At 36.5% G+C, this 24,837-nt stretch overlaps 1 protein-coding gene across 2 annotated transcripts in view; it reads left to right on the top strand.

The window, feature by feature from the left end:
• The window catches only part of LOC109060143 (ankyrin-1-like), a 76,585-nt gene that overhangs the window by 17,897 nt on the left and 33,851 nt on the right, over positions 1 to 24,837 (top strand). The window contains exons 2-7 of one of the 2 annotated variants that reach the window (XM_042748415.1): positions 14,834 to 14,932; positions 18,949 to 19,050; positions 23,425 to 23,523; positions 24,266 to 24,364; positions 24,458 to 24,556; positions 24,633 to 24,818. In XM_042748415.1, the coding sequence (XP_042604349.1) occupies positions 14,834 to 14,932; positions 18,949 to 19,050; positions 23,425 to 23,523; positions 24,266 to 24,364; positions 24,458 to 24,556; positions 24,633 to 24,818 (684 nt within the window). The remainder of the gene's footprint in view (positions 1 to 14,833; positions 14,933 to 18,948; positions 19,051 to 23,424; positions 23,524 to 24,265; positions 24,365 to 24,457; positions 24,557 to 24,632; positions 24,819 to 24,837) is intronic. The other variant, XM_042748416.1, reaches the window with a different exon arrangement.

The following is a 24,837-nucleotide window of genomic DNA, read 5'->3' as shown; positions in this document are numbered from 1 at the left end:
CGTATAGTTTTGAATGGGGACAAAATGCAACGCTTTACATGGCCGATCAATCACAGGAAGTGCTGCCCTCTGAATGAAAGAGCCAATCGCTAATTGGTAAAGTCAGAGCGTCACTGCCTCTGCTGTTAGAAGTCCCGGTTGCTATAGAAACAGCCAGTGTTCTGAGATGTGCGAATAGGACTGCGCATGATCTAGACTGAGAAATAAGCTTTTTATAACGCTATTTGAGCAAAAGAAACAACATTTACGACACAGTTGTTGTCAGATTCATTGGTGATTTCAAATATGCTAATTTAATCGTAAGCTTATAAAACAGTTTGTGAGAATTTGATGTTTCCCCATACAAAGAGATAGGAGCTGCACTTGCATGCCCGAGAGGCGTTTCAAAGATGGCCACCAAGTGACATGACTTGCCTTAAAGGGACCTTGTCCCAAATGGCACCCTAAACCCTCATGGTCTTCCTCCGTACTTTCGTGACGTAATGCTGCTTTGACTGTCGGGTAGAAGTCTGCTGCGGAGCTTGGCAGAAGTGCTGATCGAGGGAGCATAACGGCCGCAAAGTGGGCGCTCAGGAGACTGAAAGTGTACATGAAGTGTTCCATTTGGGACAGGGCCTTTGTTAGTTCTCACCACTGTTAAAAAAAATGGGCATGGTGTGCAGCGGAGTGGAGGGGGAAGAGGGGAGACCAGACAGACAACACACACAGCTTCAGGTTCAGACAGTTTCATTTCGCTCCCATTGTGTTAAAAACACAAATAAATGAACAATGCGCTGTTGCACCTCTGATAACTTTTAAGGCTTATTCTGCAGCATTTATATAGGCCTTTTGACAGGTTGTGTCACAGAGCTGTAAAAACGGTTACACACACTAAGTGAATGAATCGTGTTTGTGCTGAACTCGTATTACAAAGCAAAAAAAAAAAAAACACTGTCCTTCGATCCATGAACGTTTCTTTCAGTTAATGTGCGTGATGTCATCTCACAGTCTGAAGCGTCTGTCATAACAAATCAACACATAATTAAGTCAAGTCTCACTGACACTGACGCCTCATCGATGTACTATCGTCCTTTGCTACGTCACAAATTGTGACGTCAACACGATGTAGATTTTAAACTCAGAAGATGAAAATAGATAGATAGATAGATAGATAGATAGATAGATAGATAGATAGATAGATAGATAGATAGATAGATAGATAGATAGATAGATAGATCTCTGTAAGTGTGTAGGTGGCATAGAGTGAAATGATCCAGTCCAGTGAATGTACACTCATGTATTAGCAGAGCTTTTCTTTATGTGTGTGGGTATGTGTGTGTAATGTCTACATCTCACTTTCTGTTGGGAAAACAGTCATGCCGTGTGAGACATATGTCATACACTCACTCTGCATGCTGACAGAGGGACTAGGAAGTGATGTAAGCATGTTTCTGTGTGTGTGCTTGTGTTGTATGAGCATCTCTGCTATGGTTGCGTTTATGGTTGCTGTGACAGTTTATGTGAAACAATTAACTGCAAATTTGTGTGCTTTCTGGTTGTGGTTGTGGGTGTTTGTGTGTGGTAGTGCAGTTGCTTGTGTGTGTGACAGTTTAATAGAGCTCCTACAGCCTTGATTCATGACAGGGCACATTTGGGAGTCAGTCATTCAATGTCAAGACAGAACAGGACTGTGTCCACAAATTTTCCTCTTCTCCTCTGTGCCAATTTTGCCTCATACTCTCACTGCAGTAGAAATGGATTCTGCAGTTTCTTGCATGCTCTGGTTTGTTTAACTATTCTTTCTACTGAATGCAAATGGATTATCTGTTTAAAGTACATACATAGATACAAGCATATCAACTGGCTAAATTTATTCTAATTCACATAGATGACCTAACGGTAAGCCCCTCCCCTCCAACGCAGATGAGCCAATGGCAGTCGAGTATCAGTTGCACAGGGAGTGGAACTTGGACATCTGTAGGTTTCAGCACCATAGAGAAACACGGGAAGATCTGAAGCTTGCATTGGTTTGATGGTGTGTATGCTGCAAAAATGGAAAAATGATGTGCCTGGGGCAATGGAATTTATTTCATTTCCTGAACCCAAACAGAACAGAGCAAAATGTCCATAAGCATTCAACCCTTATCCCAATGAGGACGAAAACGTTCATTTTCTGGTTGTCATACTCTTATTAAGTTACAATTTTCATCTGCTCAAGCAGAATGTTAATTTTATCTTCTCCTTCAGCAAGGCATATCTGGTCAAAACTAGCTAATGCTGAAGTTAGTGAGTCCATGCTAACGTACAAATCTAAATAGCGGACTGTTCTCATGTCATGTACAGTCTAAGTTAGGTCAAAAACACATAAATGAAGGTCTACATTTCAGTGCCTCTCCATATTAAAATGGTTACATGTAAATTAATTTAATTGTACCCTGCGATACATGAACAGTGTTTATCCTGCATGTTGTCATCTGCGATCGTGACGACTGTAACTTGAGGCTTCTCCTGGTTGCATTGTGATCTGTAAACCCTCGCTTTCAAATTAATTGAGTTACCCACCATGTTTATTTTAAAATCTTTTATATATCCCTCCATGTCATATTTAATTACCACTTGAATGGTGGTCCTTCTGTGTCCGAAATTCTTCAAGAACATCTTGTGACAAGGTTTTCACACTGACAGCTGTCATTGTAAGACAGTGAGCAGCTCCGTTTGTTTGTCCGAGGTAGCAACAGTAACTAAGGGGGGCGGGGCTTACAGATAGGTCAATTGCATCTTCTGCAGATATGCAACATCCTATGCATTAAAATATATCATCATACCTCATCTAAGTAATGTATACTGTAGTTGGTGCACTGTGGTCGAAGATGTATGTTTTGGTGCCATGGGCAAAAAGATAAAGACACTGAATATGTGTTATGCATCTTTTAACCTTTGTATTATGTTCTGGGTCAATTTGAGCCATTTTGATTTTTGAGCTGTCGGAAATAGCAGTTAACCTGTGATTTTATTCTTGATATTTTGTGACTTTTTCTCATTTAGGGCCATGAACATGCATGCAAAGTGAGGATACACTGATGTGTTTTGAAGTGCGCACATAAATTTGTTACGATTTTGATGTTCACGGGTCGATTTGACCCACATTTGTTTATTGTTTTAAGGCAACTGTACAGACCCAAATTAAATATATTTCTTGAGTATATGTTGTTATGTTGGTATTTTACTCCCCTGGAATTTTACTCCCCCTTTTTTTTTTTTTGCTTTTCCTAATTATTTTCAGTACTGAATAGGACTTTCTCAGACTCATATGGTAAAAGTGAGCTATCATTTCTATTTTCAATGTAAATTAAATACTAATTAACTTATCTTTTTATTCCATAAATTTTGTAATTTTTTTCATCTAGGGCCATGAACATGTCTAAACAAGTTGTGTTCCAAATTTGAAGTTGATATAAAGAAATTGAGGTTCCTATGCAAATTTGTGTAGGCGTTATACCAAAACTAGCCCCCGGGTGCCATTCAAACTCCATTTAATTTTTTTTAATGCAATTTTTCTGTCACAAATGTATAAATTTCTCTCTCAATATTACTTCTATCATAAATAATTTCAAAATGGTTTTCACAGGATGAATTTTGAGGTTTTAAGCTTTCAAATGATATTTAATTTATGATAATTTAGGAAATGTAAAATAATTTTTGTGACATAGGTCAGAACTCCTATTATGATGCATATGTTTTGAGGTGCACTCTTGTCATAAATTAATCTAATACTAAAGAAAAAGAAAAAAAAGAAAATGGTAAAATGGTAAAATATATATTTAGGAGTCTTTAAACCCTATTCGCACGGGATTAGTATAATCTGGGGACCTTGTATGATTTTGAAATTACCCCCCCACATCTGAATTTCATGTGGTGCATTCGCACGGCATAAGAGAAGCCTGTGATTTTACTAGAATTTACTGACTTATCTCCCGATACCCGGATGTCAAGGGTTTGCGAGTCCTTTTCTATGGTCCGGTTAGATGGATAAAAAAAAAAAAACTAATAGTTTCGTGCCCTGTGTCATTTACATATCACCAGGTTAAAATAATATCGCAAGCTTTATGCTTGATTTATTTGTAACACATTAACCTCAAAACCTTTTCAGCTTTCTCTTTCTGCAAATTGTATAGTTGTATGGTGTAGTATAGCGATATGACAGCACCCAAAATACTATCAAAACACTTTGCAAAGATGGATAATAAGGCGCACAGGAAACAAAAACTTCAAAAAATTGTTAGAAATGACTGGAGGTCACCAGGTAATACTAATCCCATGCGAATAAGGCTTTAGACCTTTCCAACGGTATATAGTTTGTCATGATTAGATTAGGATTTAACTGTAATGTAGTAGTATACTGTAGAATATAGTAACGTAGAAGTAAACTTCTGCCAGCGGAACGGTGACAGTTAAACACATTTTTAAAAATCATACTTTTTGATATCAATTGTTTGTATTTTGTGACAAATACTGATATTAAAATTGTTCCGTTCATACCTGATTCCTTCTTGTTTTTAATAATGTGATATTTAGGGAATTGCATTAAATGCAATACAGGTCAATTTGACCTGCTTCATTAAAATCATACTCACAAATCGAACATAATAAAAAGGTTAAAGTGATAATATAACATACTTTTATAGTGATTTTTTTTTCCCTGAAGACCATTTGTAATCCTAGTAAAGACTTTTACATGGCCATTTCCACCCTTTCTCATACCCTTAGAATTTAACAGTCTAGTTTTACTACTGTACCTTTAAGACTTTGCACAGTATGTAATATCAGTGCACAATTTGCCACACCACAATCTGTCAAACACATCTTATCAGCAAACATACACTCGTTTTCATCCTTCTCTCCACTCTCTGAGGCAGAAGTCTCAATTCATCCTTTCCAATCATCCTACTATTTGTCCACTTGATCCTGCTCCATCTCATCTCCTACAAGCCATTTCTCCTGCAGTTGTACCTGTACTCTCTCACATCGTTACCACATCCCTTCACACTGGTGTTTTCCCCTCATCATTTAAACAGGCTCGTATAACCCCACTTTTTAAGAAACCCACTCTTAACCCAACTCTTTTAGAGAACTTCAGACTGGTTTCCCTTCTACTTTTCATTGCAAAAACACTTAAATGAGTAGTGTTCAACCAAGTCTCTGCCTTTCTCACACAGAACAACCTCCTGGACAGTAACCAATCTGGCTTCAGAAGTGGACATTCGACCGAGACTGTCTTGCTCTCAGTTGTTGAAGCCCTTAGACAGGCAAAATTGGCTTCCAAATCTTCTATACTTATCTTGATGGATCTGTCTGCTGCTTTTGATACGGTGAACCACCAGATTCTCCTGTCAACCCTATTGGAAAATGGCATCTCAGGAACCGCATGCCAGTGGTTTGAGTCTTACCTCACAGATAGGTCCTTCAAGGTACCTTGGAGAGGTGAGGTGTCAAAGTCACAACATATAGCTACTGGGGTGCCTCAGAGCTCAGTTCTTGGACCACTTCTTTTCTCTGTCTACATGGCATCTCTATGTTCTGTTATTCAGAAATATGGCTTTTCATATCACTGCTATGCTGATGACACTCAACTCTATCTCTCATTCCATACTGATGATCCGACAATAGCTGCTTGCATCTCAGCATGTCTAACAGACATTTCTTGTTGGATGACGGACCATCACCTTTAATTTAACCTGGCTAAGACCAGCTTATGGTTTCAACAAACCCATCACTTTATCAAAATTTCACCATCCGGTTACGCTCTTCAAGCATAACTCCTTCAAAAACAGCTAGAAGCTTTGGAGTTGTGATTGATGATAAGCTGAATTTCTCAGACCACATTGCTACAACTGCCTGATCCTGTAGATTTGCTTTATATAACATTAGGATGATCAGGCTCTTTCTTTCAGAATATGCAACACAACTCCTTGTTCAAGCTCTTGTTCTATCCAGGCTGGACTATTGTAATACTCTCTTGGCAGGTCTTGCAGTCAGTTCTATCAAACCTCTACAATTAATCCAAAATGCAGCTGCAAGATTATTCTTTAATGAGCAGAAAAGAACGCTAGTCACACTTCTGTTCATCAATTTGCACTTGCCACCAGTAGCTGCTCACATAAAATTTAATGCATTAATGTTTGCCTACAAAGCGACCACTGGGTCTGCACCCCTTTACCTAAAATCATTACTTCAAAGTTATGTGCTGTCTAGAAGCAAGTATACGATGCATTTTTGTGCCATCTCAAAGAGGCACAGAATCACTTTCACATAATTCATCCACAAAAAATTACCAAAACACATCTGTAACAACCTTACCAAATCAATCCGAGCAGATGAGTCCTTAGTCATATTCAAGAAACGACTAAAAACACATCTGTTCCATCTTTATTTGACCCTCTAACTCTAGCACTTAAGACTTCTAACTCTTCTGTGTTAGGCTTACTGAGACCTGTCATTTGCACTTACATATTGTTGCTCTTTTGTTAGTTTTGATTGTGTCTATTGTCCTCATTTGTAAGTGAGCCTGCGCTTAATGACTAAATGTAAATGTAATATTTAAATGACCTCTTTTATGATTATGCTAATTATGCAGAGAAAACATGTAGTCCAAACTACACACAATGCTATCTTATTGAAGTTTCAGAAATATTTGACAGTAATAATATTTTTGAAGTAAAATAGCATAAAAGTCTTATTTTAAGAGATTGTTTTAATATTTATTTTATTACCCCACTGGCAATTTTTTTTAGCATACATTTTGCCAAATTAAATGAGATATGTGATGTATTGAGTTTGAATTTGATTGAATGAATACATATTTATTCACAAGGATGTTTAGTTTTACTGTATCTAGTTGTTAAGCCATTATTTGAGTATGTTTTCTCCATTAGTAGAAAACGGAAGGGAACATAGAAAACAGAAACCAGTAAAACAATATCAGATAATTTGGTGGATTTTTGTAATAGAACAAAAATCTACAGATGCTTCACTCATTCCTCCATTATTTATGTGCTGACATGTACCACATCCCAGCCCTCTCTCCATTCACATGCTCATCCCTTCCTCTTCTCACGCTAAATGTGAAACAGGGCCCCAGAAATTACAGGGCCGCACAAAAGAAAGATAAAATTGACATTGCCCTTAGATGTTTCTGCCATTAGACTCTTAGAATGGCTCATATGCCCTCTGGATGTGTGTATTTTTATGAATTCATGCCGCTCAGAGACTCTCTGTGGTGAAATAGCCTTCCAGGGCTGAAAAGGAGCTCATAAGAATCGCAGACAGCAACAAAAAGGCATATACATCATAGTTTGAAATTGAGAAGCTATTTGCAACTGAGCCTATTTGGTGCTTTGAACAAGATGTGATGCAAAGGTCCGCCAACCCCAAAAAATTATTGTTGGTCTAAAAGAATTTAGATGAATCATTTATTCATATTTGAAGATATTTTTCAGGAAGACCTTGAATGTGTTGTATCTTTTGTGCTTGGTAGACTAGTGCAGCGGCCCTGAGAGAGCGATTATTCATATAGTTATAGTTACATATTTAACAGGATATGCATGAAATATTTATTTAGGTATTTAAAGTTGTCAAATGGGGAACTTTTCTCATGGTCTGTATCTCAGTGAGTAAGGTTTTGAGCCAAAACTACAATTACAGAAATGTAAGTTCTATCATGACAACTCTCAGAAGATTTTAGCATGGTAATGGATATGACAGTGTTAATGTATTTGGTCTTGGCTGAACAGATCTGCTACGCTGCTGCTGTTGGTTATTGCTGTAGTTGTTGATTATTACTGCTGCTGCAAGCAAGTACAGGAATTCACTACTTCCAATGCATACAGCGATACATGATGTGAGTATTTAAGACATACTGCTGCTGCACAAATAACATATAAAATAACCCGTAGCAGATCTATACAGGTGGAGCTGGGGAGGTGGAGGGTTTCAGAGGAGCTTTGAAAGTGCACTGCAAAATGCTCAAGTGGATGCTAACCAGCCATTTAAATGTAAAGCAGCAAGCTCGTTGGCTGCGTATGCAACATGAACCAATCAGCTTGTGCCAAGTCGTTTAATGCTGTGAATATCATCAATTACATTAAGAACCAACCAGCCTGTGCCATCTAGAGTTTCATGACAGAACAAGGCATTTTTCTCTAGCAGTGGAATTGTATGTTGGTCTTAAATAACTTATGTAGTTCAAAGCAATTGAAACACTTTAGTTATTTAATTATGAATTGTGTCCTACAAACTAAAATTACAATATTGTTATATTTTGGTGAGAGCTCTTTGGTGAACATAGTAGAACTAAAATACCATACAAAAGTTTGGGGTGGGTAAATGTTTTTGAAAGAAGTCTCTGATTCTCACCAAGGCTGCATATATTTGATCAATAATATAGTAAAATCAGCAATATTGTGAAATATTATTACAATTTAGAATAAGTGTTTTATCTTTTAATTTAATTTAAAAAGTAATGATGCAAAGCTGCATTTTCAGCAGCCATTACTCCAGTCTTCAGTGTCACATGATCCTTCAGAAATCATTTTAATATGCTGATTTGGTGCTCAAGAAACATTTCTTATGTTGAAAACTGTTGTGCAGCTTAATATTTTTGCAAAAACCATGATTGTCCAGGATGCTTGGATAAATAAAAGACTAGCATTTATTCAACATAGAAATTTTTTTTGAAAAAATAAAATCTGGTTTAATACATCCTTGCTGAGTTAAAATATTAAATTGTTTTTTTAAAAATCTTACTGATCTCAAACTTTTAAATGCTAGCCTGCTTTCTTTTATTGTTAAATATTTGGAATTTGTCACTCATCTGCATAGTAGTTCATGCTGATTTAATCATGCTGTAAATCAGAATCAGGTTATAAACATCACTATTACCTCCATTCTGCACACTATTGTCCAGTGTGCTGTTATTGTCTGCTTCAGAACGTGCTGGTGTGTGTGCTGTGTTATCTGACGGTAGCTTGCAGACTGCCACCCCCTGACGCTGCTTTCCTGCTCCTTTGGAGAGGGATTGGCCCCGGGGGAAGAGGCGGAGTCAGTGGCCTTGTGCTGGGGGAGCTCGGCAGGCGTCTTCCACACAACTCTCTGACTTCCTGACTCTTGGACATCAATCTCTCCTCCTCCTCCTCCTCCTCCTCCCTCTCTCTTACTCAGTCTTTATCTCTCATTCTCTATTAATTCCTCATTTTCTCTTCTGCGTCAATGTGCATCTTGAGAAATAAAACACACACACACACACACACACACACACACACACACACACACACACACACACACACACACACACACACACACACACACACACACACACACACACACACACACACACACAAAGAGATGACAAGATTTTAATGAGAACACTGGAAAATAGTGTTATTAGGATTGTGTGTGAGTGCTGAGATGTACGATCATACCCAAGACTAATATTGAGGGATGAAACAGAGGTGGACATCAGCACATAACGGTGATGTAATTAGGAGACTCAGAGGGGCTCTACCCAGCATGCTTTGCAGTCAGGCCTTCTGCAGTCCTCATGAATATTGAAGAGGAAGCACTGGGCGCTGCAGTGTGATGTGACTGAGAAGATCTGCAGCTTCTGTAAGAGGACAGAGAGAAAGAGAGAATGAAATGCAGTTGCAAGACAGAAGGGACGGTGTGTTTTAAAGGAAGAGGAGGGGTCTGCTGAATGGAGGGATGGGATCTGAATACAACTGATTGATTTTAATTTTGTATTATTAAACAGATACTTGCTAGAAATTGCAACCGTAAAAATTCTGTTATTATTAAATGCACATCCAATTGCCAGAAGCTAATGGTCAGACCACCACGCAACATTTTAATTCAGTCATTCATAATGTTTCTTGTTATATGCAGGGGTGCACATAAGTGGTGTGCAAGTGCGACCAAAATAATAAATGTGCTGTGTAAATATATTCAGAATGCTCATTTGCGTACTGCCATGGCTGACAGCTGTTAATGCACAATCACTGTTTTAGAGCGACTAACTGTAATACTGTATAAGATTTTCATTCAAATTGAAAGCATAACTTTAAGCTACTGTATGCTCTGCCGGTTTCAGAGCAAAACGCAATGACATTTCATTCACTGACATGCTAAAACCAGCAGTGCATACAGTATATTTACTTTATGGCAACCGGCCAAAAAATCTTACAGATTTAAGATTTGAAAATAATGAAAATTCATATATATATATATATATATATATATATATATATATATATATATATATATATATATATATATATATATATATATATAAAAATAATTATAAGCATTGTATGTTTAAGTGTACTATAAAATAATTGTATTTTATATTTAATATTCACTTTTTAAGTTTTTATTTTAAAATATAATAGTATTATCACACTATCTTATTTTGATTAGTCATTTATTTAAAAAATAAGGTACAATAAAAGTATTATTACTATTATTAATTTATTATGTGACCCTGAACCACAAAACCAGTCTTAAGTCGCTGGGGTATATTTAAATAGCCAAAGAAACAATAGCCAAAGAAACATTGTATGGGTCAAAATTATCGATTTTTCTTTTATGCCAAAAATCATTAGAATATTAAGTAAAGATCATGTTCCATGAAGATATTTTGTAAATTTCCTAACATAAATATATATCAAAACTTAATTTTTGATTAGTAATATGCATTGTTAAGAATTCATTTCACACACACACACACACACACACACACACACACACACACACACACACACACACACACACACACACACACACACACACATATATATAGCCATAAGAAATGAATTTATTAGTAAACACTGGACATATTGGGGACCATTAAATTACAATTATGAATGACTGCATTCAAATAATTTAGAATTTAGCAGTGTGGTCTGAACATTAGCTTGCTGACATTTGGATATGCGTTTGCTCACACCAAATCTAGAAATGGACCAGATCATCTTTTAATGTGACCGTTAGTGCAGTCATTAACTGGAATTGAGATCTGTGTCCAAGGTTCTCTTTGTGTGTTTTCTGTCTTCATCTGTTTGTTTTAGTAATTTAAGAAGAGACCAAGACTGAGGATAAATCTAAGGTAAAGTCTGTTTTGTTTCTAATGGATTGCAGACACAGCAGCCTGATGTACAAATCAATATTTCATTGGTTCTGTTTTAGCACCGGTGTAAAAGAAAACAGGAAGTTGCTTCAACTGATGCCAGTTATCAGTACTTCCTAAAGGGTTTCATAACTGTACATGTGAGAGTGAGAGTATGAAGTTATACATGCATACTCTATGTCCGTTCAGTCTTGATTTCAATGGCTGAGTAGTTGATTTTTAATATTCTTCACACATTGTGATTCCTTAATAATTCATGAATGATTGCACATATGATTGTTTTGTTTTCAACCCTTGAAAGCAGCTCTTGATGCAGTAATTTATACAAGATGCTGAGGCTGCACAAGAGTGCGTTCCAAGAAATAACATGAATAAGCACATGAAACATGAATACAAACAATTATGAACACTGTCTATCGATATTTGATCAACTCCCACTTAAGTGTAGCCTTTGGTTTGTTTATTGATTTTGCATTCTCCAGGTCACGACAGGATCTGTTTGGCTGCCAGTGTTTTCAAGGAAATTGCTATGTATGAAAGGCAAAAAACACAGCCATGGTTATACAAAAAGATGTGTTGTGATAAACAAGCAACATGCCAGTGTAAATGTGTACAGTATATTGTCTGAAGTATGATTGCCACAAAACCAAAATCTATTAGAACAACACACTTAATGTTAAAATACTGTAATTCCAAGCATTTTGTTCTTTTAGAACATGCACTATGGCATGTTATGCACTTTTATCACTATCATAGTCATGCTAGCCGATAATAATAGTGTGCAGTAATTATAGATCTTTATTTATAGATCTGCAGAACGCTGTGACCTTCTAAGGATTCTTTTACGAAGCTTTGCATTTCTGCTTCCTGTCACTGCATGGATCCAGTGGCTGCTGCACTGGCACTGCCTGACCGTTCAGTCAAACCGAAGATATTGAGCTGTAACATTTCCTATGAGTTCATTTAAGTGTGTGTGAGAGGCACAGCTGCATGTGTGTGTTATAAATGGCTACCCTAGCACCACAATCTAGGTTTCTCTTTCTGTTGAAGTGGGTAAAGCAAACCCTGGAGGGTTCATTACTGCGATTCATCATTATCGGCCTACTGGCATCGAGCTACAAATGATGTCGTCTTTATCACTATTTTTAGCGAGTGTGTGAGAATGTAAAGGTGTGTGTGAAGCCAGACAGCTTGTTGAATGTGGCCGTGACCCTTTTCTATTCACCGGTTATATATCCCTCATAATTACAATGGCAGATGATGTCATCACTTAACTTTCCGAACTGCATGTTAATCTGTATCTGCACTCATGATACATTAGGGATTATGCAAAATTAATTAATTGACTGCTCTTGCACTTCACGTAAATGAGAAACGTGACATTATGCTGACAGTTGCCGAGAGGAACTCAATTCCCCCGGTTCACTGTATATACTTGTGTCTGGGTTTGTGTCACAGTAGAGTCATAAACAGTCTGAATTTCCTCTTTGGAGGTTTTGACATGGCCTAGTGTTTAATTGCTTTGTCATATTGATTTTTGACAACTTCATTCTAATACAAATTAACCAGTTCCACTGATGTGTTGCACCTCATATGAGGGAATATACAGTATGTATGGTCACATTATCAAAATTTTGGTAAAATTTTGTAAAATTTTGGTAAAATTTTGTGTGCAAATAAGTTCCATTGTCTATTGGAATTCATAGTAAAAAAAAAATACATTACCCTCGATTCAGTACAGTTGCAAAACACACCAAATAAGCTCCACCCACTTCCATGAAGCACCACAAATGACACATGCATATTGCTTCTATAGATATAAACAACAACTTTAATTGGATAGTTGTATGTTTCATCATCATTTATAATTCAATTATGTCTTTTGCAGTGCTTCATGGGATTGTAGTTCTTTCTTTTACTAAAACCATTAACAACAGTCTTCCGAAACCAATTACAAATACTACAAATGCTTCCAGAACCAATGGCACTAAAAGTGGACATGCACTAACGCAATATATTGTGCTCTGAAATTTCCAGTGAAAATGAACGATGTCTGGATGCTTTTATTGAAACAAGGAAGTCATAAGAGAAAATAAGTGTTTTCATTCACTATTCCATTCGATGTTTCCATTCAAGCGTGTCTATTTATGTTGTTTTGAGGATGTGGTACTGAAGGCCACATGCTTCTCGGAGTAACTTTTATGAAATCAATTCAAATGCATTTTCAGTCTTTATAAGCCTTGCTTAGACTTCCTACATATATTTTAAAATACTTTTTTTTAAAAAAAGCTTACTCCTGTCTCTATCTTTATCTCATATGCCTTTTATTATTATTTTGTTGACCTGCTGTTTGGCGCTAATGAATGAAACGGTCAGACTGACTCACAGATCAGCCATTTAAATGATGAATGGTGCTGAAGCTCAAGTGATCAACCCACTTTGCTTTAATTTAACAAAACAAAACAAACACTTAAGCTGGACTAGCTAAATGAAGCACCCTTGTGATTTTGAAACCTTTTTCTTTTATAATAATAAGCATAAAGCTACATATTTGATGTGTCAGAGCAATGGTAAAGAAGTAGCCTGAACACGCATGACATAAAGGACCCGTTTGAATCCAGACTGTGTAATTTTCTATTCCTGTATCCTCATTATCTTCTGCCTTGTTTCTATTTTCATATGAGGTTAAAAAACAACCCAGAACATATTACATTTTAAATAAGTCTCTTATACTCACCAAGACTGCATTTGTTTGATCAAAAATACAGTATATATTTATATTGTCAAACAGCATTGCAATTATTTAAATTATATTAAATGATATTAAAATGTAATTTATAACTGTGATTACAAAGCTGAATTTCAGCAGCCATTACTCCAGTCTCCAGTGTCACATAATCCTTCAGAAATCACACTAATATGCTGATTTTCTGCTCAAAAGAAACATTTATTATTATCATTGTTGACAACAGTCATGCTGCTTACGTTTCTGTGAATAATATGATGCACTTTTTAAGGATTTCTAAAAAAAGGTTCAAAAGAAAAGTGTTTCTTTCAAATTGAAATCTTTTATAATATTAATTATGTCTACTGTGTACATACATAAATAGGGTTATAAAGTATTTGGGTTTTATTTGAACAGAAATCCAGAACAATTTAGGTCACTGAATTTATTTTGCTCTCTGCATCTTCATGTGCTCAGAGTCAGCGTGGTCCCTGCATCAATAGATGCCACACATGTAGGCTTTTGTGAATCTTGAAAATGATGTCATCGCTCTCCTAGCAACTGCTTAGCAACCAATCTCGGAGTGCACCCAGAGCTGGAATCCCTTTATTGCAACTGGGTTTCTGCAGTCACCCTCTCAAGACTGAAAGGAAAAATGTGACGTTGTTGTGCAATTCTCCCTCTTACTCCTTGAAAAGGAGTTGTTTTTTGTTCGCACACTTTTATACTGCTTTTAAAAAGATTGAAGGCATTTAAGCAGATTGTGTTTATACATTTTCACGTGCTCAGATTTGTAGTTTAAAATGACTTATTTAATGGAGCACCATTCATGATCTATTTGTGTTACCACAGCCTTGAATATGCAGTTTCAGTGTTTTCACCTGCCCATATGTGTTCATGTGACTCATGTGTGTATTAACACGCTCTGTCTTTGTGGTATTGGTGTCTTCTAGGCTCATGTGGTTCAGCGCTGGCTTATGCATCAGGACAGTAGTTTGAGTGGAGAGGGTTCGTCGGAGGCTCAAGGTGGAAAATGGCACTTTGGTGGAAGAGTAAATATCTTAGTACTGCCTCTCAACACTTTATTTCTCTTTCCTGACAAATCCTGTGTGTTGTTGTGGCTTCTTAATCATTTCTGTGTGTGGTACTCATGAGGTTGTTATGGATCTGGTTGCAGGTCTTGTGTTTGAATGTTGTTATGTGGCTAAAAACTTCATTTAGCTTCGCTAGTGTTCCTGTAGTGTTTTTTCACCATTCTCTCATTCTTAATGGCTCTTACTGTGTTTTATGTGTGTGACTTTATTCATATTCCTAACATGAGATTCTGTGTGTAAGTGCGTGTTTTTATGTGTTTATGGTCTCCGGCTTCTAATTGCTGATATCTGTCAGAATGTCACTTACATTATCAGCAGATGTACTGAAGCGATTACAAAGGGACAATATAGACTATATCAAACAATAAAAATGAGCGCAGGTCATTATACACAAACGCATGCACGGATGCATTAACTGATGTACAAATCTTCATTAAAATCTTCATTTTGAAATGTTTAAAGTCAAAGTGGTGACAAATTTGCAACCTGCGGTTTATTGCATTAGTACAACCACTTGAATTTAATATGTGATAAATGAAAAATATGTGGACAAAATGTTATTAAAATAATGATAAAAAGAAATAAAATAATTATATTCCAATAAAACAACTGGGGTCTGTAAGATTCTTTTTTTATTAAACATTTTAAATTCAATTATTACATTAAATTAAAAAAAGCAATCATTTTATTTAGCAAGGATGTACTAAATAAAAAAGTGATATTTATAATGTCACAAAAGATTTCTATTTTAAAACAAGACTGTTCTTTCTTTCTATTAGTCCAAGAATCCGAAAAAAAATTCATCACAATTTCAATCAATCAATCAATCAACAATACAACTGTTTTTAACTCTTTTCCCGCCATTGATGAGTTATCTCGTCATTTATAAGCCAACGCTTCCCCACCATTGACGAGTTTTTACGGCTTTCCGTGTTTTCACTGTTATACACTCAGGGGTGCTATTCCACATCTTCTGAACGAGTACAAAACCTCCCGAACAAAAACACACGTGAACAGGACGGAATAACTAGCGATCTCTCATGTAAACAGATGCATATGCGATCGTCAGCAATAAACAGAAATGAAAACTGCATAATGTTATAAAGTAAAATGATGATCTAGGAAGTGGTATATGTCTGTGCACATTTTAGAGGTGTTGATGGAAGCGATTTACTGGATTTATAGTTTGATAATCATACTGAATATTATCCAGATGTAGTTTTTGATAAAAATGTGATTTTCTCTCCTTTTTGCTCAAAATTATACATTTTTATGAAACCTACCTGTATTCCAGTGTTGATAAAAAAGAATGCTTTAAGCTAGAATAAAACTGATTTTTAAAAATTTTTTTTTTTTTTTTTTACATAAGAGACATTGATCTTTATTTTGGTGTATTGCATATTCAAATATTCATACAGCAAATATACTGTAGGCCATCAAATTTTAGTGAAAATCATCAAAATCGCTGGCAGTGGCTGGCAACTATTTTCAAAAATGCTGGCGGGGAAAGAGTTAACACTGATAATAATAAGAAATGTATCTTAAGAACCCTGAAAGACAGATCATGTGGCACTAAAGACTGGAGTAATGGCTGCTGAGAATTCAGCTCTGCATCACAGGAATAAATTACATTTTAAAATACTGTATATTAAAATAGAAACCTTAAATATTATTCAAATAAAATAATTCCAAACTGTAATAATATTTGACAATATTACTGTTTTTACTGTATTTTTAATGATTACATACAAGCATAAGTGACGTCTTACTAAAATCTTACTAATCCCACACTTCATATATATATATATATATGCGTGTGTGTTTGTGTGTTTGTATACACTATGTGTATGTGTAATGTATAGATTCTAGTATACAATATACTGTATCATATATAAACACTGGCCATCATCTGAGTAATTACATTGTTAATTCGTTTACCATTTGTCACCATGTACTAAAAACACATTCACATTGTCAAGCTTGAAGAAGGCTGTGTCATGATCGGGGGTGCTGTGCCAATTTCATGCTGATGACAATTTGGTGCCAAGCCCATGACAAGATCAACCAGCATGTCCTTTTCAGTACCTCAAAGACAAATCAATCCATCAGAAATATGTTTGAGGTGGACATTCATTTTTCAGAAAGATAATGACCCAAAACACTTCTCAAAGTTGTTCAAGAGCTGTCAAAAAAAGTAACAACTCTGTGTTCTGAGTGTCAACTCAATACCATTAGACACCACAGAATATATTAGTGACATACTCTAAATCTATGAGAACACATTCTGGAAAGGGTAGACAATTCCTAGCTCAAATATATTAACCGAACGATGATGATATCTTAACTGTGTTTGTTTTTTGGGTTAAAGAGAAGAAAACTTCCAGATGAGTATCAGTGTGATTAAAGAATATGTGAATTGCAAAAAATTCAGCGGGCTGATTGTGGATAATGATTGATAAAGAATGACTGTTCAAAAAGAGGTGGGAAGGAAATTTATGTTGGTCCCAAAATGAAACAAAATTAAATCCTAAAGTGATTCAGCAGTTCCTTTCAATAAGATATGATGGCGCACACACTGATACTGCACAGTCATGTTGATGGATGCAGTTTGCTATGCTGTCACCGGAGGACTGAGCAAATGAGGGTTCAAAATGACTTCTTTCACCTCACTCAGTATTGCATCCACATCTTCCATTAAAGGGGGTGGGGGGGTGTGGGTTGTCAATCATCCCCACTGAATAACAGAGCAGAGACAATCTAAACATTTCTAGACTGCAGAGTATCTGACAAATCAATTCAAGGACTCAATATAACTGTGACCACATCAGAGCAAACTGTATTAGTCATCGCATGGAAAACCACAAAATATCACTCATGGATTTTTTAATACTGAGCAGCAGGAATGAAGAATTCTGGGTAGGGAGCCGAAGGCGCAAAATTAACAGGGCGATACAGAGTCATGTTTTTGAAATATTGCAGTGCATATGGGAATCAGAAAAGCTCTCTGTTCTGGACCCGTTATCATGAACGCTACAGGAGGGAGAGAGAAAGAAGAAAGAGAAAGAGAGGGTTGTGAACAGTAGGTTTGGAGGTTGTTAGCTATTCCACTGAGAAAAGAACAGCTGAGATCAAGAGGAACACTCTGTAGACAGACAGACAAAGAGAGAGACAGGCACAGATGATAGATAAAAAATAACAAAGAACTTAAGACTAACAGGGTACATTAATATAGATGTATGAAAAGAAAGAGTTTTGCATAGCTCCTAAATCATATTTTAAAATATGATAAATATATAATTATAAATATTATATATATATATTTTTTTTATTAAACATTTATTTTTATTATTTAGTGATATTTAAAGTCACAGTGTGTGATTCTTGGGCCAATACCATCATTGAATGTAGTTGTAAAAGTAATGCATTTTCACAAAGATGCTCTCTGCCATTTGTCAAGTAACAGATAGTTCCACCCACAAACTCACACCATTGGTTGAGCCAATGTTGCTATTTTGGGCTGGTCGAAATGCCTTAATTTTTTGATACACTTGCCAAGAAAATCAACCTTCAGTACAATAATCTTTGAACAAAATTAGCTGGTTTACAAGAAAATATTTTTAAAACATTATGCACTTCAGCTTTGAAGCAAATACCGATATGTCTTTAGGGGCAAAACCAGCCCTGTATATAACCTCACATTCCATAACTTCTGAAAATTTGATGATTTTACACTGATGGGTTGTTGTTATATGGCCCCTGAGCCGGCTGAAACCAGATCTTCTCATCTACTCTGTAGACGTGCACAACACAGAATGAATTCCTAATTAGAGCCATAAGTCAGTCTGTATCACTGATGTTTTATTAAGTGCTAAACATCCAAAAGGCCTTGTGGAAAAAACAAACTGTTTACCAATCCATTTGTCGATTAAGATTTGGATTAAGTTTTCATTTCCTATTCTCTCTATCTATTTCAGGCAGATACATCAACCAGTTTCCTCCGTGCTGCACGCTCAGGTAATCTGGAAAAGGCTCTGGACCATATCAAAAACGGAATAAACATCAACATATCCAATCAGGTGAGACAAAAATCCATGCTGCGATGTCATCAAGCATGTAAGTGTATGTGTTTGTGTGAGTACTATGTTTAAAATTATTACAGATATGAATTATACCACAAATATTAAATATTTGTAATAAAGGGAAATTTCGCCATCAAAAAATCTGTCAAAAAAATCTTAATTACTGTACTGTTCTAGCACTGTTAACTACTATTTTTACACAATTTGCACAGTTATGACAAGTACAGTAGTCATTACTTTTTTAATTTTGTGTCTATGCAGGAATTTAGATATGTGGGTCAAATTAACCCTTAACACAATAGAAATAACACATCAATAATGGAAAGTAATTATTAAAATTCTTAATTTTTAAATCTCTGGCAAGCTACAATAGAGGTTCTATTTCTTACAAGAAATCAAAGTGTTGATTTTAGGCAAAATGCAATTGTGGGTCCCCTATTTGACCCCTAACATAGAAGTTATAGCCAGTTTTTGAACACAAGAGAAGAGTTAAAATCACTCTGAGCACTTTAGCAGCTGCATGGCAATGCCAGTCTCACATCCATGCCTTGAAATCCCAAAGTAACTTTGAAGCCCATTAATAGTATGGCCTAAATTCAGAAATTGCTATTTAGAGCTATACATTCATCATCTTGCAGATTAGGATCCACATCTTTGTGTGTGTGTTTGTTTGCCTGTGCCAGTGTGTGTTTTCTTGTCTGTATTAACCCCCCAATGTTCTTGTGGTTGGACAGTACAGCTGTGTTTACAGTGTCAATGCAGAGCTATGTTCAATGCCCTAATCAGTAAATTGCCATAATTAATCACGCCAGCATGTCTTCCTCCTCTAACCCCCTCACCGGTCATGCTTTTGTACCCACTTGCATCATAACACTCTGTGTTACTTGCTTTAAATAGCATATTGTGATATTTGCAGAAGAGCTATGTTTGGTTCTCAGAGACGGGTTAGTGAATGGACCAGAGCGACTGGCTGACTTCCCGCATTGAAAAGCTCTGAAAATAAACGCCCACTCTGTATGCTCGAGCACACACACACACACTCACATCGACTACTACAGCACCTTCTAACATCATTCACAGACAGGATTCCATCGGGAACCAACCGGGGTCTCTGATATGCAACCTAGACTACATTTCCAAACGTCTTAGAGGTTTTTATAGTTATGTTTTTGGATAAACTGAAGGTATATTTCTTGTGTGTGATGCTGATATCACAGCGTCGCAACACATTGTGTGAGGAGCTTTGACCGGTTTTGACAGTGAGACAGATTAAAACCTTCGGCTTGGGTGCTTTGGGACTAGAGAAAATTCGAGAATCAGCAAAACCGTAGTTTAAAGCTCATAGCATGTGCTTAATTTCCACCTCAGCTCTAAGCAGGTAATTGTTAATAAGATTTTTAGACTATTGATGATCTTGCTCTAGAGTGTAATTTGTCTTTATTTTACAGGTAACTAACTAACGGCTGTAAATACTGCTAATGTTGTAGAGCCTTTTCATCTGTTAAGATCTAATGATGATATAGCTAAAAATAATCTATGAATCAGATACAGTTGTTAATATGGATTTAAAAAAAGCCATTTGCAAAAGGATGTGCAAGAACTGAAGGACAATAAATTTCCCTTTAACAGTGAAAATTAAGTCATGTTGACAATCTTGACACTCATTCTAGAATACGAATCATGTGGACCACTTTAATGATGCTTTTGTGTAAAAAAAAATAAAAATACAAAGAATGTATTTAATGCACTGTAAGTGGCTTTGGATAATAGTGTCTACCAAATGCATATAAAATGTAATGATTTTTCACCCTTTTGGAAGCTTTTCATGATCAGAATTTCTTCAGAATTGCCTCTTTTGTGTTTCATGGAAGGAAATCACTTAAGCAAATGTAAAATTCAAATTTCATTGATTTTCACCTTTTTTTTGTTTGAAATATATGCGCTCTTCTGTTAAAAAGTTTGAGGTAGATAAGAATTTTTAAAAATGTTATCCACCAATGCTGCATTTATTTGATCAAAAAATACAGTAAAAACAGTAATATTGTGAAATAATTACAAATAAATTTAAAATTAGTGTAAAAAGTATTCAAAAATTATTTATTTTAATAATTAATTTTATTCATGTAAAATACCTTTTTTAATATATTTTAAAATATTATTTATTCCTGTGATGGTAAAGCTTAATTTTCAGAAGGCATTACTCCAATCCTCTCCTCAGTGTCACATTTTGAAATTTTAATATACTGATTTGGTGTTCAAGAAACATTTCTCATTATTATCAATTGGTGCTTCATTGTGTATATATATGTATATATATATATATATATATATATATATATATATATATATATATATATATCACACACATGCACACACACAATACACACACACACACACACACACATGCACAAAAACACACACACACACACACACACAAACACGCACATATATGTGTGTGTGTGTGTGTGTGTGTGTGTGTGTGTTTTGTCATTTTCAAGTTACAGTTATACAATGAATATGTACATCCCCCTTTTTCAAGGAACCATAAGTAATTGGACAGTTGACTCAAAACCCATTTCATGGACAACTCCTTCGTTATTTCTACATCAATTAAGCAGGTAAAAGGTCTGGAGTTTCTAAATGTGCCATTTGCATTTGGAAGCTTTTGCTGTGAACCCACATCATCCAGTCAAAGGATCTCTCCATACAAGTGAACCAGACAATTGTTAGGCTTCAAAAACAAAACAAATCCATCAGAGAGACAGCAGGAACATTAGGAGTGGCCAAATCAACAGCTTGTAACATTCGGAGAAAAAAGAACACACTGGTGAGCTCCCCAACATAAAAAGGCCGTCCATGGAGGACAACAGTGGTGAATGATTGGAGAATCCTCTCCATGGTAAAACTCTTTCACAACATCCAGCCAAGTGAAGAACACTCTCCAGGAGGTAGGGGTGTCACTGTCAAAGTCTACAATCAAGAGAAGACTTCACGAGAACAAATACAGAGGGTTTACCACAAGGCGCAAACAAGGGCTGATTAGACTTTGCCAAAAAACATCAAAAAAGCCAGACCACTTCTGGAAAAGCATTCTTTGGATGGGTGAAATTAAGATCATCCTGTACTGGAATGACAGGAACAAAAAAGTATGGAGAAGGCTTAGAACAGCTCATTATCCGAAGATAATACAACAACATCATCTGTGAAACATGGTGGAGCTGTGTGATGGCATGAGCATGCATGGCTTCCAGTGGCACTGGGTTACTGGTGTTTAGTGATGATGTGACAGAAGACAGAAGCAGCTGGAAGACTTTTGAAGTGATATACACTCTGCCCTGATTCAGTCAAATTGAGCAAAGTTGATTGGGCGGCACTTCATAGTACAAATGGATGATGACCCCAAACATACAGCAAAAGCAACTCAGGAGTTTTTGTAGGTAAAATAGTGGAATATTCTGCAATGGCCAAGTCAATCTCCTAAACTCAGCCCGATTGAGCATGCATTTCACTTGCTAAAGACAAAACTAAAGGCAGAAAGACCCACAAACAAGCAAGAACTGAAGTCAGCTGCAGTAAAGCCCCAGACAGAAATTATGAAAATTGTCCAAATATATATGGACCTAAGTGTATATAACAGTTAAAAAATATTTACTTCCATATTTAATCAATTTAATGCAACCTTGCTAAATAAAAATATAAATTTCTTTAAAGAGAAAATCTTACTGACCCTAAGATCATAATAAATATATAGAGTTGTATTTCCGAAAAATATGAAAGAACCAGCGTTGCTGATATATATATCATGAACGCATAGCGCTGAGCATGGGTTTCAATACTGTGTGTTATATTATGAAGCACATTCAGAGAACATTAATGCCAAGCAGGCACGTGTGGCTGTTTTCATCAGGGCTCCTCCCCACTGTCTGCAAGCAACCCTCCATCTCCGTTCTGTCTTCTTCTCCTCTGCGCACTGTGCAGTTGCAGTAGGAGCTCGTTAGAGATGAGTGACACTGCAGTATGAAGGGGATTCCAGTCAGAGCAGAGCCCCCCTATGGCCGCTCCAGACTACACACCCAGCTTCCCTACAGAAGCACACACTGCACCGTGTGCCCTTCTCCTATCAGCCTTTACCTCTCTCTGCTTTTTGTCTGTTTCCTCCGCCGCTCTATTTCCACACCCTGTTTAATGAGAGCTCCACAGTTCTGTAGATGTCTCAGTGCTTCCTTGTGGTATTTTTAGGCTGCCCTCCTCTCAGTGAGTCATTTGACAGGTAGACGGGGAGAGATAAAGAGATAGACTTGAGATATGTCAGGGTGGGTTTTTTTTGAGACAGGGTTTTTCAGCACCTCATGTTTTCTCTTGTGTTCGCAGAATGGGCTTAATGGGTTGCACTTGGCCTCCAAAGAAGGCCATGTTAAGATGGTGCTGGAGCTGCTGCACAATGGAATTGACCTGGAGACCACTACAAAGGTAAATCTATTTCCTTCAGTCAGTCATTTCCTTCCTCAAGCAGGCCAAAAACAGATTTATAAAAGACAAAATAAATGAACATTAACCGATTAAATTCCAATCATAAAAAAATGTTTGTACTCTTGCTTTGTTGCAGGAATCAATCAGAATGTTACAGAATTCTGAATTAAAGTATATTGTCCCACTTTATATTAGGTTGCCTTAACTATTATGTACTTACATCAAAAATAAGTGCAGTGTACTGTACTTATTGTGTTCATATTGTATTGCAATACACTTTTGCTGCTATTGAGGTGGGGTACAGGTAAGGTTAGGTACAGGTTTGGTGGTACGGGTCAGTTTAAGGGTGGGTTAAGGTGTAAGCGATGGGTCTTACTATAAGTGTAACTATAAATGTAATTACAGAAATTAATTACAGTTGTAATTACATGCAGGTATTTTTTAAAGTTTAAGTACAGTGAAAAAGCATGTATGCACATATAGTAAGTGCATTGTATCAAATGATTAATTGAAATGTAAGTAGTTAAGTCCACCAAATATAAAGTGGGACCAAGTATAAATAAACGCACATGCTCATTTCGCTTTTTTTTTCATTTGCAATTGCAAAGCCCTTAAAACAAGCAAAAATAAAAGCAATAAAATCAAATGACATTCTTCAAAATACATATATGCTAGAAACGTATTTAACATGCATTGTCAGATCTTTCTCTGTATTATATTTACATGACTATTCATTTTGCAGAAAGGGAATACCGCCCTTCATATTGCTGCTCTGGCCGGTCAAGAGAAAGTGGTTGCTGAGCTGATCAATTATGGTGCCAATGTCAATGCCCAGTCTCAGGTTAGTCTGAGCCTCAAAACATGAATCCACAAACCTAGAAACATGTTTATGAGAAGTTTCAGTTGTTCTTTGGTGTCGTTTTGTATTCTACAGAAAGGTTTCAGTCCCCTGTACATGGCAGCACAGGAGAACCACTTGGAAGTGGTGAAATATCTACTTGAACATGGAGCCAATCAGAGCCTTCCAACTGAGGTGAGTGACACGATGAAATCAAACTCAGCAGAAATCAAACCCAAGTGACCCTACAACTCTTGATGTCACCCTCCAGGATGGCTTTACTCCTTTGGCGGTAGCTCTTCAGCAGGGTCACGAGAACGTGGTGGCCCTCCTGATAAACTATGGCACCAAGGGCAAAGTGCGCCTGCCGGCCCTGCACATCGCGGCACGTAACGACGACACGCGCACTGCTGCTGTACTGCTCCAGAACGACCCAAACCCAGACGTCCTCAGCAAAGTATGTGTTTGTGCACATC

Source organism: Cyprinus carpio, chromosome B21 (genome assembly GCF_018340385.1).
Source record: "Cyprinus carpio isolate SPL01 chromosome B21, ASM1834038v1, whole genome shotgun sequence".
Lineage (NCBI taxonomy): Eukaryota > Metazoa > Chordata > Actinopteri > Cypriniformes > Cyprinidae > Cyprinus > Cyprinus carpio.
Note: the sequence above shows the minus strand (reverse complement) of the source record. Positions and strands in the feature narration are given on the sequence as shown.